This window comes from Musca domestica, unplaced genomic scaffold, assembly GCF_030504385.1.
Source record: "Musca domestica strain aabys unplaced genomic scaffold, Musca_domestica.polishedcontigs.V.1.1 3, whole genome shotgun sequence".
NCBI lineage: Eukaryota > Metazoa > Arthropoda > Insecta > Diptera > Muscidae > Musca > Musca domestica.
In genome coordinates this window covers 25403318-25420046 of record NW_026712299.1, presented here as the reverse complement: position 1 = coordinate 25420046, position 16729 = coordinate 25403318, and the positions used below count along the sequence as shown (strand labels likewise).

The window sequence follows — 16729 nt, the reverse complement described above, 5'->3', positions numbered from 1 at the left end:
AAATTTATTTCCTTAAATAACACTAAACACTACACTAAACACAATAAAATCACGTTCAGAACGTTTTACGAAGAACACTAAATCACAAAGTTCAGTCGAAATGTTAATAAACGGGTAGCAGTGGTGGCAGCTTGGCACAGCGGCGGCCCGATGAATAGGCGAGCGACGAATAGAGTGGCGGCAGCTTGGCACAGCGGCGGCCCGATGAATAGGCGAGCGACGAATAGTAGTGGCGGCAGCTTGGCACAGCGGCGGCCCGATGAATAGGCGAGCGACGAATAGGGTGGCGGCGGCTTTGGCACAGCGGCGGCCCGATGAATAGGCGAGCGACGAATAGGGTGGCGGCGGCTTTGGCACAGCGGCGGCCCGATGAATAGGCGAGCGGCGAATAGGGTGGCGGCGGCTTTGGCACAGCGGCGGCCCGATGAATACGTCAGCGGCGAGTAGTAGTGGCGGCAGCTTGGCACAGCGGCGGCCTGATGAATACGCGCACGACGAATCGGGTGGCGGCAGCTTTGGCACAGCAGCAGCCCGATGAGTACGTCAGTCGCCGTCAACGCAGCCCGAAGAATAGGGAGTATTGCTACAACCCTCACTTGACCCTGCGTTCAGTCGCCGTCAACGCAGCCCGAAGAATAGGGAGTATTGCTACAACCCTCACTTGACCCTGCGTTCAGTCGCCGTCAACGCAGCCCGAAGAATAGGGAGTATTGCTACAACCCTCACTTGACCCTGCGTTCAGTCGCCGTCAACGCAGCCCGAAGAATAGGGAGTATTGCTACAACCCTCACTTGACCCTGCGTTCAGTCCAGTCCAGTCACCACAAATAGTCAAGGCTTATTGTTTGGCTTACTAAGACTCAATTCAACCGAGGTTGCGCGCCTTTTCTTCCTCCCAATCACACTTGACTTACCAGCCATCAACAGAAGACTGATCTCGATTGTGTGAAATGCGTCTCCTTTTATACCTTTTTGGCTGGACAACGATTGTTGTTTTCTCATGACAGCAGCTGATCCCAATCTGACAGTTTTGCGTAGTTCCGCCATTTGCCACCAGGGGTTCCAATGTTGTATTTTAAGTATACTTCTTTCTACTAGGGGACCTGTGTGACCGTTAATATTCAAATACATTTAAATTACATGACCCTGAGTAGCTGTTAGTTTAATTCATAACTTAAATATTTTAATTCATTTTCAAACAAAAAATATAATTCATAGTTGATGTATATAACATACGTAAGTAAAAATGGTATTTAAAATAATAATGTACCCCAAAAACGAAAGCATGACTTTTGGGCGTTACATGGCATCTCTTCCTCCCTCTGATTTTTGATTCCTTGATTTGCTTTCTCTATTGCTATTGGGTTTCAATAGCCAGGAAGCCCTAGGGTGTTATGTAACCTTTTATTTCTCCGACATGGGCACTTTGGTTCGACTATATCTCGGTCGAATAGGAAGGTATGTTAGAGACCAATTGCAGAAGTTCGGAGAGATACCTTCACTACCCCGTCTGCTGATATTATTATGCGGTACTGCTTGCCATCTTGTTTAACAATTCGCTTCAGTTTGTGTCCCTTTTTCCAATTGTTTTTAAACTTCTCGATACGGATTTGTAGGTTTTCGGGATAATTTGGCAGTTCGAGAAATGTGTTATCGTTCACGGGATTGTCTGTCGAGGACGATGGCGTTGACTCAGTTGGGATTTCAGTGACTGGCAATTTGATTGTACTTGGTGTGCTATTATTCTCCTTACTGGGTATAAACACTTCATCGATGGAAGGTTGACTGCTACACAATGTTGGCTGATGAGGTGTCATCGTTTGGCTTGTGGATGATGATGAAGACGACGAGGCTGATGAGGATGAGGATGACGATAAAGACGACGAGGCTGATGAGGATGAGGATGACGATCGGGAAGACATCGATGGTGATGACAGTTCGACAACGTGTCCCGGCGTTCCTGGTAATGATTTATCTTCCTTCACGTTGGGGGACCTGTGATCGTCCGATATGACGGCAGCATTGGATTGCGATGGAATTTGTACGTCATCACTATGCAACAGATTTGCTTGTTCGGTTATGTTATATAGCGGTGATGATGGAGGAACACCAACCAGCGTCTGCCATTGGGTCCACCACTCAGAACTAGGATCTTCGGAAACTGTCACAAAACTACTTGCGGTCGATCTGGAGTCTTCTTCTAAATGTGCGAAAGCATGTGAGGATGAAGTAGGAACCTCCTCATGTTTGTGTGAGGTGTTGGATATTGAATGGATATCTTCGGTGTTGATCTCTTCCCCTATCGCGGGTGTGGGTGAGGGCGTACGATGATTATCCGGCGGTGGGTTGGTTATTTCATATATTGGATTTTCCCCGGAGTCGGGGACCAAAAGCTGCACAGTAACTGTTCTCTCATAACAGCGAAATCCGAGATATTTGTATTGGCTATCTTTCTGACGGACGAATCCCAGACCATACCTTTTTGGCGGAGACGAGGAACGTTGATCTTCGTTATCCGACTCATCCAGCGAGGAATTATTCGAGGATAAGGGTGACTGTGCTCGCCGAGTCACTGAGGTTTCTAAGTAACCGTAAAACATACGCCGACATTCTTCATCCATTTCGAAATTTGATTGAGATTCACCCGACTCCTCCATATTGGGCCGAGGAAGAGTTGATGCGTCATCTGAGTCACGACACCATTCTTTACCCGGTGTAACAGGCATTTCTGAGCACCTTGAAGTGGGTGTTGAGAGTACATCGGAAGCCGGCTTAAAGCTATTTGGCGAACCAAAACACGGGGCGTAGGTTGGTGTACGCGGGACGTCACTACTAGGCTGGGTTTCCTCGTTCAAAGAGTCAGTTTCATCGATATCGTCGCTGTTGTTTTCGGTCGTGTTACACTTTTGCTGTGGAACGTCATTCGGGGTTGTGCTGCACATTCGGTAAAATATTTGGTGCTGGGGCGATGAGGATTGACTGCTACCCTTTCTTGGATTGGGCTTACGGTATTGATTTGTTCTCCTCTTTCGGCTGGTACTAGGACCTTCGTCTAAAAATATTGTCCTTCGCCTTTGAGCCTCGACTTGTTCCAGATGAGCTCGAAATTTCTCCTTCGCCCGTTTGAATTTTTTCGTGTTGGGGCTATCTTGCTCCATCGTGATGTTGAAATTTTGAGAATTGCGATGGTCTTTGAAGTATGGGCTTATATTAGGACACTGATTAGTTTGGGTATTGTCAATTTAATGTCTAAAAATAAAATAAGAAATTATAATGAAATGGCATCACATAAACGTAAGTGGAACTACAATCAACATTCTACTTCTATGTCTACAATTTAATTTTGTTCTTCATAAAAAGGCTTAATTTCACTTAAGTGCGCGACGCGGGTGATGTTGTCTTTTCCTCGGACTACAACGATTACTGGAGATTGGAATTTTTGTACGACAAACGGCCCTCCGTATTTGGGCGCTAGTTTGGCGGCGAAGTTTTCGACGGCCTTCGACTGAGGATGTAGACGAACTAGAACTTGCTCCCCAATCTTTGGTTTCCAAACTCGTCGTCTAAGGTTGTACTGTCTCCGCTGGTTTTGAGATGCTTTTGCCAAGTTTCGACGCACTATCTTAAATATTTCTTTCAACTCCTGGGCACGGTCTTCTGGTAAGACTATTCTAGCACCAGTTCCTGTTGTGAGCTGATCATATAATGCCTGGGGCAGTCGCGGTTCTCTTCCTTGTGTCAGGTATGCCGGCGAATATCCAGTGGATTCTGATGCACTAGTGTTTATGGCTAACATTATTTCGGGCAGCATATCGTCCCATGTATTATGTTGTTTCGAAACTTGTGCTATCATTGTTTTCACTGTCCGATTTGTCCTTTCAGTAGGGTTCTCTTGCGGGGTGTAAGGAGCCGTAAGTTGATGCTTTATACCCATTTCTGCTAGGAATTTTTCGAATTGGTTGCTAGTGAATTGGGTTCCGTTATCGGTTATCAATATTTTTGGAACCCCATATCTAGAAATAATTCTTTCTCTGCATGCCTTTATTAATCCCTCTGTCGTAGCCTTCCGCAATGGAACCAACTCCGTCCATTTTGAGAATCTATCCATAATAACGAGTAGCATTGAGTTACCGTGCTTAGATCGCGGTAGGGGTCCTACGAAGTCCGCACAAATAGTGGCCCATGGTTCCTCCGGGATTCTTATCAACATTTCCCCTGCTGGTTTCTGTTGGCTGACTTTATATTTTTGGCAACATTCGCACTGCTGGACATAACGTTTGATGTCCTGGAACATACCAGGCCAAAAATATCGGTTCGCCACCTTGTTGCTAGTCTTTCGCACTCCCAAATGACCTCCGGTGACACTGTCATGATTTTCTCTAAGGACCTGAATCCTTGATCCGGTGGGCACACACAGCTTCCATGGTGTGCAATCTTCATCGTTTATTTGCTTGGGAAAATGTCGATAAACATTTCCCTCAATGATTGTATAGTCTGGATACTTCTTCGGATTCTTGGTTATGGTTTCCTTCAACTTTTCTAGCCATGGGCACGGACTGGTGTCATATTTTACTGTGGCTAGGTCTAACGTTTCCAAAGGTGTTCTCGAAAGCGCATCTGCCACAACGTTCTGTTTTCCTCTACGGTATCTGATCAAAAAATTATATTGCTGTAGCTCGAGAGCCCAACGTGCGAGTCGACCTGTAGGGCTTTCAATAGAATTTAACCATTTTAGGGCCAAATGATCGGTAATAACTATAAACTGGTAACCCTCTAAATAGGGTCTCATGTGTCTGATGCCCCACAGTATGGCTAGACATTCCCTTTCAGTCGCTGAGTAGTTCTTTTCAGCCTGTTTTAAATGTCTGCTGGCGTAGGCTATGACACGTTCCACGTTATCTAACTCCTGTGTTAGAACTGCTCCAAGGCCATAGTTGCTGGCATCAGTTTGCAATATGAACGTCTTTGTGAAATCCGGACAAGCCAGAACGGGGGCTTCAGTTAACTTTGCTTTTAGGTCTGAGAATGCTTCTTGTTGTTCGGGACCCCATTTCCAATGTTTTCCCTTTTTAAGAAGACTAGTCAATGGTTGTGAAATTGTTGCAAACTGTGGGACAAATCTTCGGTACCAAGATGCTACTCCAAGAAATCTTCGTACCTCCTTTACCGATGTTGGAGGTTTCATTTCCACTATTGCGGCAACTTTATCTGGATCCGTCTTTATTCCCTCGCTACTCACAACATGGCCTAAATACTTCGTTTCTTTTCTGAAAAATTCGCATTTCTCAATGTTTATTCTCAGGTTAGCTGATCGCAATCTTCTGAACACTTCTCTCAAGTTCCGCAAGTGTTCCTCAAACGTTTTTCCAATGACGATGATATCGTCAAGGTATGCAAAAGCGTGGGGGTCCATTTCAGGCCCAATCACACTATCTAATGCCCGTTGGAAGGTTGCCGGTGCTGAATGCAAACCGAAAGGCATCACTTTCCACTGATATAGACCTTTACCAGCTACCGCAAAGGCCGTGTATTTTCTGCTCTCCTTCGCCATAGGTATTTGCCAATATCCGTCTTTAAGGTCCAGGCTACTCACGTATTTGGCATCCCGTAGTCGATTCAGTATTGTGTCGATGCGGGGTAAAGGGTAGGCATCTGGAACAGAACGTTTATTCAATTGGCGAAAATCCATACAAGTTCTCCAATTCCCATTTTTCTTTCTGACTAATGTGATGGGGAAACAGTATGGGCTTGTAGACGGCTCTATACATCCTCGTTCTTCGAGCTTTCTCACTTCGGCATTAATCACGGCTTGCATTGCAGGATTCCGCGGAGCATATCTTAATTTAATGGGTCGATCGTCGGTCATTACAATCTTATGTTCAGCTATTGACGATAGGCCATTTAATTGTTGGAACTTAGGGAGTTCCTGTGCCAGAAAATTTTCAACGATCTCACATTGCGTTTTACTCAATTCATCGTTTAAGAATTTAGGTCTGGGGGATACATTATTCGTAGCTGTCATTGTATCTATTACCTCTTTTGATGGGGTTTCCTCTCCTATAGCCACGGTACAATGCTCCGTTGAGGTGGTTGGCTTACTTAATTTGACACTTATACCGGCGCAGTGAATGGTCGTGTGGAACTGTTTTAGAAATTCCAATCCCAATATGATGTTTTCCTTGAATTGCGGCATGATGAGAAATGTAACATCTGAGCTTTGGTTTCCAAATGTAACAGGTAACACTGTTGATCTTGTGATGTTCACCGTGGTGCCGTCTGCGAGGATAACATTTGCCTCATGCCGTGAATAAGTAAACCTTTTCTTGATTTTTTCCGCAAATTCTCTTTTTATAAAACAGCTAGTGGCACCAGTGTCGACAGTTGCTTTAATAGCTTTCCCCTCTATTAAGACAGTTGCAGTAAGGCGATATTCTTCACATTGCAATGATGTAACATTCTGGTTACTCTTCTTTGCCGGGGGTTCATCCTGCTGCGTTTCTGGATTGGATGAGCTTTCGTTTAGCACTTGGTCACCTTGATTGGTGCAATACAGGTTATTTCTAGAGTTGTCCGCACGTCGATTATAGTTTTGTTGATTTCGAGGCTGTTCTGACCGAGAATTATTTGGTATGCTTTCGAGTTCGTCTGCCAAGGAGATCAATTCCGAAAGTGTGGTAAAGTCTTTACGGCGAATGTACCATTGATAATCCGAATGCGCGTTTCTAAAAATTCGTTCCAATTTTTGTTCTTCGGTCATATTGGTGTGCTGCATAAGATGCTGTATAGAGAGTACATATTCCTTAAACGGCTCCTTATTACGCTGTATCCTTCTCCTAATTTCATCCTCCAATTTCTCAAAGTATCTCGGTGGCAAAAAGAATTTCAGAAAATCACTCTTAAATTCGTTCCAGGTAGTCCAGTGTCGGTTGTTGTTCCTTAGCCAGATTAAAGCTTTACCTCGTAACAACTCTGGCATTACTTTAATTATTTGATTCAATTCCACGATGTACATTTCAGCCATTTCTTCTACACGTTCTACGAATCCAATAGGGTCCATTCCATTTTCAAAAGTAATATTCCATTTTCGGATTTGGTCGAGAATTACGAGTAACGACGAATTATTGGATGGCTTGGGCGGAGAATCTTTTTGAAATCCATATTCGGGGTTTGTTGGCGACATCTTCTGTACTTTTTGATCGTTTGTTACCCCTGTGCTTGACTCTCCATGTGACCTTTCTGCGGAAATGTGGGGAAGGGCGTACTCTGTTTTTATTGGGGATAATACTATTGCTTCTGCTCCACACGGTGTTACGGTTATAAGGGGTTGTTTTGTGACGGCTCGCAATGTCGGCGATTTGGTCGGACTGGTACTTTCATGTTTGTTCTGCAACTCTATAAGCCGTCTGTATACATCGGCTTCATGGTCGTTGTGGAGAAATTTAGCCCATCTTTTTCGGAGATCGTCCACTTTTCCAACTGGATCAAGATTGAATTCAGTAAGATATGTTACCAAGTCTTCTTGCTTTAGCATATAGGCCCAGGAGACCTTCAACATTGTCTTTTCGTTTGACATTTTTTTTTTTTTTTTTTTTTTTTTTTTTTTTTTTTTTTTTAACTGTTTTTTTTTTTCACTGGGTTTTCATCTGTATTTGTCTAATTATTGTTCACTCATTTATTTATTCTTTCTCTCTTTTATAGTCCCTGCTCGGGCGCCATTGTGACGACGTGTTTTCACTTTGAAGCTGGGGTAGGTTCAGCGGGGGCCAGAGTCGTCACAAAAATTTATTTGTTAGGACATAAAGAGAGAGAGAGCGAAGCAAAAATATTTTCTTAAAACGTTATAAATTTATTTCCTTAAATAACACTAAACACTACACTAAACACAATAAAATCACGTTCAGAACGTTTTACGAAGAACACTAAATCACAAAGTTCAGTCGAAATGTTAATAAACGGGTAGCAGTGGTGGCAGCTTGGCACAGCGGCGGCCCGATGAATAGGCGAGCGACGAATAGAGTGGCGGCAGCTTGGCACAGCGGCGGCCCGATGAATAGGCGAGCGACGAATAGTAGTGGCGGCAGCTTGGCACAGCGGCGGCCCGATGAATAGGCGAGCGACGAATAGGGTGGCGGCGGCTTTGGCACAGCGGCGGCCCGATGAATAGGCGAGCGACGAATAGGGTGGCGGCGGCTTTGGCACAGCGGCGGCCCGATGAATAGGCGAGCGGCGAATAGGGTGGCGGCGGCTTTGGCACAGCGGCGGCCCGATGAATACGTCAGCGGCGAGTAGTAGTGGCGGCAGCTTGGCACAGCGGCGGCCTGATGAATACGCGCACGACGAATCGGGTGGCGGCAGCTTTGGCACAGCAGCAGCCCGATGAGTACGTCAGTCGCCGTCAACGCAGCCCGAAGAATAGGGAGTATTGCTACAACCCTCACTTGACCCTGCGTTCAGTCGCCGTCAACGCAGCCCGAAGAATAGGGAGTATTGCTACAACCCTCACTTGACCCTGCGTTCAGTCGCCGTCAACGCAGCCCGAAGAATAGGGAGTATTGCTACAACCCTCACTTGACCCTGCGTTCAGTCGCCGTCAACGCAGCCCGAAGAATAGGGAGTATTGCTACAACCCTCACTTGACCCTGCGTTCAGTCCAGTCCAGTCACCACAAATAGTCAAGGCTTATTGTTTGGCTTACTAAGACTCAATTCAACCGAGGTTGCGCGCCTTTTCTTCCTCCCAATCACACTTGACTTACCAGCCATCAACAGAAGACTGATCTCGATTGTGTGAAATGCGTCTCCTTTTATACCTTTTTGGCTGGACAACGATTGTTGTTTTCTCATGACAGCAGCTGATCCCAATCTGACAGTTTTGCGTAGTTCCGCCATTTGCCACCAGGGGTTCCAATGTTGTATTTTAAGTATACTTCTTTCTACTAGGGGACCTGTGTGACCGTTAATATTCAAATACATTTAAATTACATGACCCTGAGTAGCTGTTAGTTTAATTCATAACTTAAATATTTTAATTCATTTTCAAACAAAAAAATATAATTCATAGTTGATGTATATAACATACGTAAGTAAAAATGGTATTTAAAATAATAATGTACCCCAAAAACGAAAGCATGACTTTTGGGCGTTACAAGCGTTATCGCGACATGATGACCAATTTTTTATGGCCTGGAAATGACAGCAGTCTGAAGTTGGTTGCATTTTTTTCATTTCACCCTGTATTTGTTTGGCCCAAGGTCGAATCTTTTTGAAATTGGTAAGAATCGGTTAAAATTTAGAAATAGCTCTCATATATATCTGATTTCGGGTTTATTGTGCACCAAATGGCCAATATCAGTCCAAATGACCTGAATTTTGGCACATTTGACCGAATTCAGTCTAGAAGCACGTACATCAATTTTGGAGAAAATCCCTCACATGCGTAATATGCACTCCACAGCAATGATATTTGTTACCAGATACCACATAAAGCTCAGAAATAAGCCCCTAAAATTGTTTCAAGATCGGTTCTGATTTGGATATAGCTCCCATCCGATTTCAGGTTTATTGTACACCAAATGGCTTATATCAAACAAAATGAATTGAATTTTGGCGCTTCCGATGGAATTCAGCCCAGAAGCAAGTACTTCAAATTTTAGTGAAAATCAGTTTAGCTTTCATATATGTGTTTCATCCGATTTGGAGTAAAAGTGCCTCACATGCGTAATATGCTCTCCATAATAATGATATTTGATACCGGACATCAGATACAGCTCGAAAATAATTCTGCAAAATTTTATCGAGATCGGTTCAGAGTTTTATATAACTTCGATATACATCTTCATCCGATTTTTCGGTGGTTGTTCACCATATATGTAATATCAGCCCAAATAGGATATATTTTTTTATACCCTCCACCTTGGAAAGACCCCATAATCAGCATAAAATTCTAAGTCTATTTAAAGATGACCGTCTGCCTGTCTGTCCGGTACTTGGTATTTGTAGGGTATAATGGGTACTAGCTCGTGTGGCGAAACATTGATGGTATAGGTCCACGTTTGAGTATAGACCCCATACAACGGTACCTCCCGATATTCGCTATTTTGATGATTTTTGCCACTTTTTTTTGTTTGCGGATTTTTCTAATAATTGGAAGTTTTTGGTCATGATGGGCTCTTACCCGGTGGCGAAACATTGTATGTATAGGTCCCCGTATATAACAGTAACTCCCGATGTTCGATATTTTTGATAAAAATTGGTATTTGCAGTTCATAATGGTTTCTAGCCCGGTGGCAGAACATTGAACATTATTTTCCACGTTTTCCTAAAGCGCACATGTAACTATACCCACCCATATTTTCGTATTTTGATAATGCTAGAAGATTTGATAGATGACAATCCTTAGAGTATAAAATTGTCTATAGAGGTTCCCTCACTTTATGTTTTTTTTTTTTATACCCTCCACCATACATAGTATGGAGGGTATATTAAGTTCGTCATTCCGTTTGAAACTCATCGAAATAATCATTTTAGACCCAACAAAGTATATATATATTCTTGATCAGCGTAAAATTCTAAGACGTCCGTCCGTCTGTTGTAATCACGCTACTGTCTAAACGAATGAAGATAGGAAGCTAAAATTTTGCACAGATCTGTCTTCTGTCTGCAGGCAGGTCAACTTCGAAGATGGGCTATATCGGTCCACGATATCGTATATCCCCCATATAACGTGGAAGTGTCTGAAATTCCACAAAAGGAGTCCCTTGTGAGTATTTTACCCCCTGAAAAAGTATTGTCTATATAGGTCCACGATATCGTACATCCCCCATATAACGGTACCCGCGATATTCGGTATTTTGATGATGTTAGCCACATTTTTCAATGGAATTGTCTTAAAATCCACACAAGTAGGTCCTTGTGAGTACTTTACCCCCTGAGAGAGTATTTTCTACATAGGTTAACGATATCGTATATCCCCCATATAACGGTACCCCCGATATTCGGTATTTTGATAACTTTACCCAAATTTTCAACGGAATTGTTTGAAAATCCACACAAGGAGTTCCTTGTGGGTACTTTATGCTTTGGCAGAGAATTATATATAGATCCACGATATCGTATAGCCCCCATATAACTGTACCCCCGATATTCGGTATTTTGATGATTTTAGCCACATTTTTCAACGGAATGGTCCGAAATTGTACACAAGGGGTTCTTTGTGAGCACTTAACCCACCGACAGTACCCCGTTTTGATGATTTTACCCACATTTTTCAATGGAATTATCTGAAAATCCACACAAGGAGTTCCTTGTGAGTACTTTACACCCAGACATAGATTTGTCTTAATAGGTCCACAATATCATATATCCCCCCATATATCGGGGGATAGATATTTTAAAGATATATTAGATATTTTAAAGATTTTAAAAAAAATTTTAATGGATTTTTTTTTTTTTTTTTGAAAATTTTCTAATTCGTTCCAAATGGTGGAGGGTATTCAAAGTTCGGCCCGGCCTAACTTACTGCTTTTTTACTTGTTTGTTGATAAATTTAACTGCATTGTGCAAACGTTCTTACTAAGTTTAAAGTGAAACACGCTTGAATATAGATATTTTTATATAAAAATGTTTCCTTTACCCGAAGGTGGAGGGTATTGAAATTTCGGCCCGACCGAACTTAATGTCTTTTTACTTGTTTCATATTCAAACGAACTTTTCCATATGGTGAAACTTGGTTCGGTATATCTATTGCTCCATATCATGCACTATACAGAGTACTAGAGGTAGAAAAGCATCCGGCAAATTTGTTGAAAATCGATTCCGAGTTGGCTATATTTCTCAAATTGTGACTACCCTAAAGCCACGATACGCATTCAAATAAGGTTCAGAGTTGGTATGATCTACTTCACATAAATTTCCAATTTAAACTTTTTTGTTACGGGAGCTCTATTAAATACGCAGTGTAGGGTATTATATAGTCGGGCCCGCCCAACTTTTGACCTTTCCTTACTGGTTTCATTTGTATTAAATTGGTAGGCCAATAAAAAATCTTCAAGTTGCCTCTTTTTGCCTCTACAAATATTACATATCTTTAATCTCTTGCCCTCTTTAACGATACTACAATATGTAACCTTTCAACATATTATTAATCACTTTAGACTGATAGTCCATCAGATCTCTGCTGACAAAACTCATGAGTGTTGTCGTTACTCATTTTGTATCTTTTTTCTCAGCAGAACACCACCAGACGATAATTTAATAAATTTTGATTTGATGTTTGAAGTTCAAGTGGCAATGGCCTATGAATGTCATCATCTCGGCTTTTTTCACGTATTCAAGTATCTCTTTTTGCTGACCTATAACAATGTTTCAATTTCACGCCCCAATGTCTCCAGTGGGCATTTAATTTGATTGATTCATTATTTTTCCAGCTGAATTGCAATTTCTTTTGATGATCTTCCTCTGCTCTGCCTTCTGTCATCATCATCAACATCATTGAAAAGGTGGCATCCCAAGAAAAGCACAGTCGACAATACAAAAAAAAAAAAAAAAAAAAAAAAAAAAAATGAAAAAGATACAATTTCAATGGCTCATAAGTTATAGAAAATTTAACTTTAGCATTGTACCCAAGAGGAAATTCCGCTTCAAAGGAAATATTCTACAAAAATGTTGCAGATATTGATTGAAAGATAAAAGGAAAAAAAAATGTTGAATTATCTGCAATTTAAAGATGTTGGCCTGATATGCTGTGATTTCTGAGGATGTTGCCTTTTTGTGAAATATTGTTGTTTAAAAATCCCATAAAAAACTATTTTCATAAATAAAAGTTTTGAACAATAAAATAAAGTTATGCATTGCAATGTGAATTTTACTTAAACTAAAAAAAAAAACAATGGCAACAGAAAATGTGGAACAAAGTTGAAAATGGGGATGTTCGTTACAGGACGATGGAGAATACCATAGGAAATAAGTTAAAGTAGAAAAGGGTAATAGCCGGAGGGGGCCAACCAAATGATGCCCTACAGCACTGAATTTGCTCTAAATGTAAGGAGGATACCATTTTTTTTATAGAATTCTTCTTAAACAATGCAAGTTAAAACAATGTTTTAAGTAAATCATAATTCATCTGTAGTTCACTGTCAAATTGCTTGAAAGCCCGAATTAACAAATACTTTGATATTCGAAAATCCATTCAGACTGCTGTCATTTCTAAGCCACTCGTCCAATAGCTGTTAAAATTATTCCAGTGGCAGCTCATTATATTTTTTACAAGCGTACAAAAGGATTTTAGTGAGAATTTTCCAGTAAAAAAGTTATTCGTGATGGAATTCAAGCGTGATAGTGTGACTTCTTTATATTTGGCTGGAAAACCAGAAGTGGCTATCGTTAGAGCACTCTAGCATTTAAATGTGAATAAATCTTTTGTGTCTCGTACCGTGGTACTGGTAGCGTAGCCCGACGTCAAGGAAGTGGACGAAAGAAACCCGCAATATCAGCAGAAATGGTTCGAAAAATAAAGAAGCGACTTGATCAAAACCTGCATCGCAGTGACCGAAAAATGGCTCGTGAGCTGAACATATCGCAATTCGGCGAATATTGAAAAATTAGCTCGGGGTAAAGCTATTGAAATTCCAAAAAGTGCAAGAACTTACACCACAACAGAAAGAAAATAGACTCAAAAGAGCCAAAGAGTTGCTTTGCTTGGCCGAAAGTGGTGAACTGCCGAATTTGGTTTTCTCCGATGAGAAAACATTCGTTGTCCACCAGCTTGTAAACAAACAAAATGAACGTGTTTACTTGCCAAAGAGATCAGCTGAAAATGTGCCCCTTCGGGTGGCCACCAGAACTTAAGCGCAGGACATGAACAGAATAAATGCCGAATATTATCGCGAAAATGTTGTGGAGGGTTTACTAAAGCCTTGAGCACGCATAATGGCCATCAAACTCTCCGGATACCAATCCGTTAGACTATTGTGTCTGGAGTATTTTAGAAAGCAAGTTTGGCACTAAAATATACCAAAGTGTAGATCATCTCAAGGAATGGACCAAAATACCGCAGAGCAACATTCGGTCAGCGTGTGACGTTTCAGATCTTAACATATTCTAAAATTTGATGCTATTTCCGACATTTGTTGCTTTCATATCATATAAAATTTAACAAAAAATGTAAAAATTATGGCATTTGACTTTGTTGCAGTTTTTTTATGGCACCCTGTACTCATAATGTTCGGTTCACATGTAGTGACTTTACTTTATAACGTAATAAAGTTTTTAGGCACAAATTGAAACAGATATATGGGAACTATAGCTATATTCGAACCGATTTTCACATTTGAAGTTTATCTGGGCTGAATTCCTTAGGAAGCCTCAAAATTCAGTCTATTTGGGCTGATATCAGTCATTTGGCGCACAATAAACCTAAAATCGGATGAAGATATATACAGGGTTGCCCATATTCGACAGACCCATCTGGCAACGCCATAACTTTTGACAGAGATGTCACATCGCTTAATGACATACCGCGTTTGAAGCGTCAGTCCAAGCAGATTTTTATCATGAACCAATACACGCCACGCGAGCTCTCTGAAATAGTTGAAATTTACATTCAACAGAAGAAGTCAATTGTGAAAACTCAACGTGCTTTTAAAAGATTACAAAATGTGAGAAATCCGCCTTCTAAGAACACCATTAAGCGTTTATACGAAAAATTTTCGACTGGTAAGGCTCTTTCTAATCCGAAGAGGCCATATAAAAGTCGACCAAGGCGATCGGCCGAGAATATCGCTGCCGTACGAGCCAGTGTTGAGAGGTCCCCAAGAACATCCCAAAAACGCCGTTCTCAGCATTTGGGTATGGCTCGGTCCACTTTACAACGGATTATTCGCATTGGATTGCATTTGTTCTCGTACAAAATTCAATTGACGCAAAGAATGTTGCCTGCGGACAAGCCTCGTCGATTGGAATGGGCCCAAAGGTCGGTCGAATGTGGGCAACCCTGTATTGGAGCTCTATCCAAATCTGAACCGATCTCGATAATATTTGACAAATTAATTTCTGGGCTGTATCTTATATCTGGCAAAAAATATTATTCTTGTGGAGGGCATATTACGCATTTGGAGGACTTAAATACCAAATCGGATGAATATCATATATGGGATTTATAGCTATATCTGAACCGATTTTCACACAGTTTTATGTACTTGCTTCTGGACTAAATTTCGTCGGAAGTGCTGAAATTCATTCCATTTTGGGCTGAAATTAGCCAAATGGTGCACAATAAATTTGAAATCGGATAAAGCTCTGAAGCGATTTTGACTAGATTTTAGGGAATTATTTCTGAGTTGTATATGATATCTGGTACCATAGATCATTGTTGTGGAATGCATATTACGCATGTGAGAGACTCAAAAACCCAAATCGGATGAAACATATGTCTGGGAGCTATAGGTATATCTGAACCAATTTTCACCAAATTTGATGTACTTGCTTCAATGCTGTATTCCGTCGGAAGTGCCAATGTTAAGGTCGTTTGGACTGATATTGGCCATTTAGTGCACAATTAACCCGAAATCGGTTGAAGATATATATCGGAGCTATATCTAAATTTGAACCGATCCTCACCAATTTCAATAGGGTTCGTCCTTGGGCCAAACAAACATTATGTGGAAAATTTCATATCAATTGGATGCTAAATGCGACCTGCATTTTGTTCACAAGAATACATGGACAGACGGGCGGACGGACTGACATGCATAAATCGACTCAGAAAGTGATTCTATTCAGATCCTCAAAAGTAACAAAGGGTCTATCTCGCTTCCTTCTGCGTGTTACAAACCAATGCACAAAGATATGATACCCTTGCCACTATGTGGTGTAGGGTACAAAAAGTAGTGATGAATTGTGGGATAGATGTGTTTTGGGAAATTCGATCTTTAAGGTTACGAAAAGTTCCCAAATTGGTGAACGGATAGAGCTAAAAACTTGTGCTGCCTGTACTAAATAGTACTAAATTTGAATCAATTTGTTTTGCAAGGACCGCAATTGGTGGTTGAATTCAGTCTAGAAGTTAGTACATAAAATCTGGAAAAAATCGGTTCAGATATAGCAATATCTCCATATATACAGGGTTGCCCATATTCGACGGACCTTTGGGCCCATTCCAATCGACGAGGGTTGTCCGCAGGCAACATTCTTTGCGTTATTTGAATTTTGTACGGGAACAAATGCAAATCAATGCGAATAATCCGTAGTAAAGCACGTTGAGTTTTCACAATTGACTTCTTCTGTTGAATATAAATTTCAACTATTTCAGAGCGCTTGCGTGGCGTGTATTGGTTCATGGTAAAAATCTGCTTGGACTGACGCTTCAAACGCGGTATGTCATTAAGCGATGTGACATCTCTGTCAAAAGTTATGGCGTTGCCAGATGGGTCTGTCGAATATGGGCAACCCTGTACATTTCATCCGATTTAATCTTTAAGTCCTTCACATTCATAATATGCACTCCCCAAAAATGATATTTGGTACCAGATATCAAGTACTGCAAGAAATGCCTCTGCCAAATTGTATCAAAATCGGTTCAGATTTGTATATAGCTCTCATATATATCTTCTACCGATATCATGTAAAATGTGCACCAAATGGCCAATATCAGCCAAAATTACCTCAATTTTGGCTAAATTCAACCGATTCGGGGTTTTGAGTCCCTCACATTGATATTTGCTACCAGAATTCTTA

The 16729-nt window shown here is 41.4% G+C and overlaps 2 protein-coding genes across 5 annotated transcripts in view; one reads left to right on the top strand and one right to left on the bottom strand.

Annotated features, from left to right (window-relative positions):
- Nucleotides 1–16729, top strand: part of LOC101888093 (polypeptide N-acetylgalactosaminyltransferase 2) — a 259551-nt gene that overhangs the window by 220121 nt on the left and 22701 nt on the right. The window lies entirely within an intron of this gene.
- Nucleotides 736–9088, bottom strand: LOC131803360 (uncharacterized protein DDB_G0271670-like). Of its 3 annotated transcripts, none has more exons than XR_009342538.1 (2): nucleotides 1236–3451; nucleotides 736–1102 (listed from the first exon to the last, which is right to left on the bottom strand). XR_009342538.1 is itself a non-coding variant. In XM_059124521.1 (2 exons), the coding sequence occupies exon 2, from the start codon at nucleotides 3155–3157 to the stop codon at nucleotides 1463–1465; it is 1695 nt and encodes a 564-aa protein (XP_058980504.1). In that variant the 5' UTR covers nucleotides 3158–3248; nucleotides 8695–9088; the 3' UTR covers nucleotides 736–1462. The 3 variants fall into 3 exon arrangements, 2 of the variants coding, with proteins under 2 accessions (XP_058980504.1, XP_058980503.1); XM_059124521.1 differs by adding an exon at nucleotides 8695–9088 and having other exon boundaries at nucleotides 736–3248; XM_059124520.1 differs by adding an exon at nucleotides 6034–8129 and having other exon boundaries at nucleotides 736–3248.

What these genes read in the sequence shown, in the direction of transcription:
- LOC131803360 (XM_059124521.1), bottom strand. Translation starts at nt 3,157, where the DNA reads ATGGAGCAAGATAGCCCCAACACGAAAAAATTCAAACGGGCGAAGGAG.